General features: G+C 37.9%; 1 protein-coding gene across 1 annotated transcript; it reads left to right on the forward strand.

Moving 5' to 3' along the window:
- Positions 1-1051, forward strand: LOC133730375 (uncharacterized). Its single transcript, XM_062157979.1, has 2 exons — positions 1-23; positions 655-1051. Exons 1-2 carry the CDS (start codon positions 1-3, stop codon positions 1049-1051), a joined length of 420 nt encoding a protein of 139 aa, XP_062013963.1.
- The last annotated feature ends 394 nt before the right edge of the window (positions 1052-1445 follow it).

Consider the following 1445-nt stretch of genomic DNA (forward strand, 5'->3'; position numbering starts at 1 on the left):
ATGCAAATCCAAAAGGCCCTCAGGTGAGATGCCTTTTTGATCAGAGATGAGTTCACCATAAGTGTCTAATGTTTGTTGTCCCAGATTAGTTTGTTACTTCATTTTCAAAAACGAACAAAAATATACCTGAACTCCAAATTTCATACTAATGTTATACTTCCGTTTGTCTTTCGTCACATGTGTGTTAATGTAGCACTATTTTTAGCTTTTCATATACTTATTATTTTCAAAGAATGGCATTTATTCTGTAAAAAGTGGTTATAGGTTGGTGCAAAACATATATGATAGAGATGCAGGTGGTATCAGTGGCTCTGTTTCTCATGATGCCTCACTATGGAAGCATACTTAGGGCCTTAAAATTCCAAGTGCTGCGAGGACTTTCATCTGGAGGGTGTTGCATGATATCTTTCCTTGTGCTTCCTTGCTTTTTTAGAGACATTTACTTTCCACTCCATTGTGCGGACACTGCAGTTTAGATGTTGAGCTTCCCTTCCATGCTCTCTGGTCATGTCCCCAAGCTAAGGAAGTGTGAAAAGTTTCACCATACAGGGCTGTGTTGGGGACTTGGAGTACAGGCTCTTTCAAGGATTTATTCCAGTTTGCTGCATCTTGTCTTACTGATAAAGAACTTGGCCTGATAGTGTTACTTTGCAGATGGATATGGCAAGTCAAAAATGAGGAATACCATAGATGCAAGTTTGTGAGTGCGCAATATCTTCTTGACCAGGTTCAGTCCTCATACATGGAGTTTTTGGCGGTGCAGCCGACTTCCTCCCTTCCTCCTAGGTCGGTTGGCTTTCCGGCTAAGTGGGTTAAACCTCAGGTTTCCTTCCTCAAGTTAAATGTGGATGGTGCAATAGATGATGAAAGAGGAGTTAGAGGCCTGGACGTTGTTCTTCGAAATGAGTTGGGGAATGTGCTTTTGGCAGTTTCTAAAGAATTGCAAGGTAGGTTCAATCCTAAAGTTACTGAGATCTACGCAGCAGCTTTGGGATTGCAAGTGATCTACAATTCTGGTTTTTATTCTTTCTCATATAATTATGAAGTTTGATGCTTTGTCAGTGGTCAATGATTTAAATAAAGATGTGGTAAACTTGTCTGTAGAAAGCATGTTATTAGAAGAAGTAAAGTCCTTTTTTCACCTCTTCACTTCAGTTGTTTTTAATTATTGCCCATGTAAATGTAATCAAACAGTGCACTTGTTAGTTAGAAACGCGCTTTTGTCTCCTGCTTGATGTGTTTGGTTTGAGGACGTGAATGGCTGTCCCATGTACTTATAACTGATGTAACTATCTAAATTACTTATCAATACAATTACTATTTTTCTTCTAATATATATATATATATATATATATAGGTATGGATTTTCATATTTTAACTACTTTTCGATCACAAATTCACATCTTAACCGTTCAGTTTTTAGGTCCTAATGTATGGATCATCTA

Source organism: Rosa rugosa, chromosome 2, assembly GCF_958449725.1.
Source record: "Rosa rugosa chromosome 2, drRosRugo1.1, whole genome shotgun sequence".
In the NCBI taxonomy this organism is placed as follows: domain Eukaryota; kingdom Viridiplantae; phylum Streptophyta; class Magnoliopsida; order Rosales; family Rosaceae; genus Rosa; species Rosa rugosa.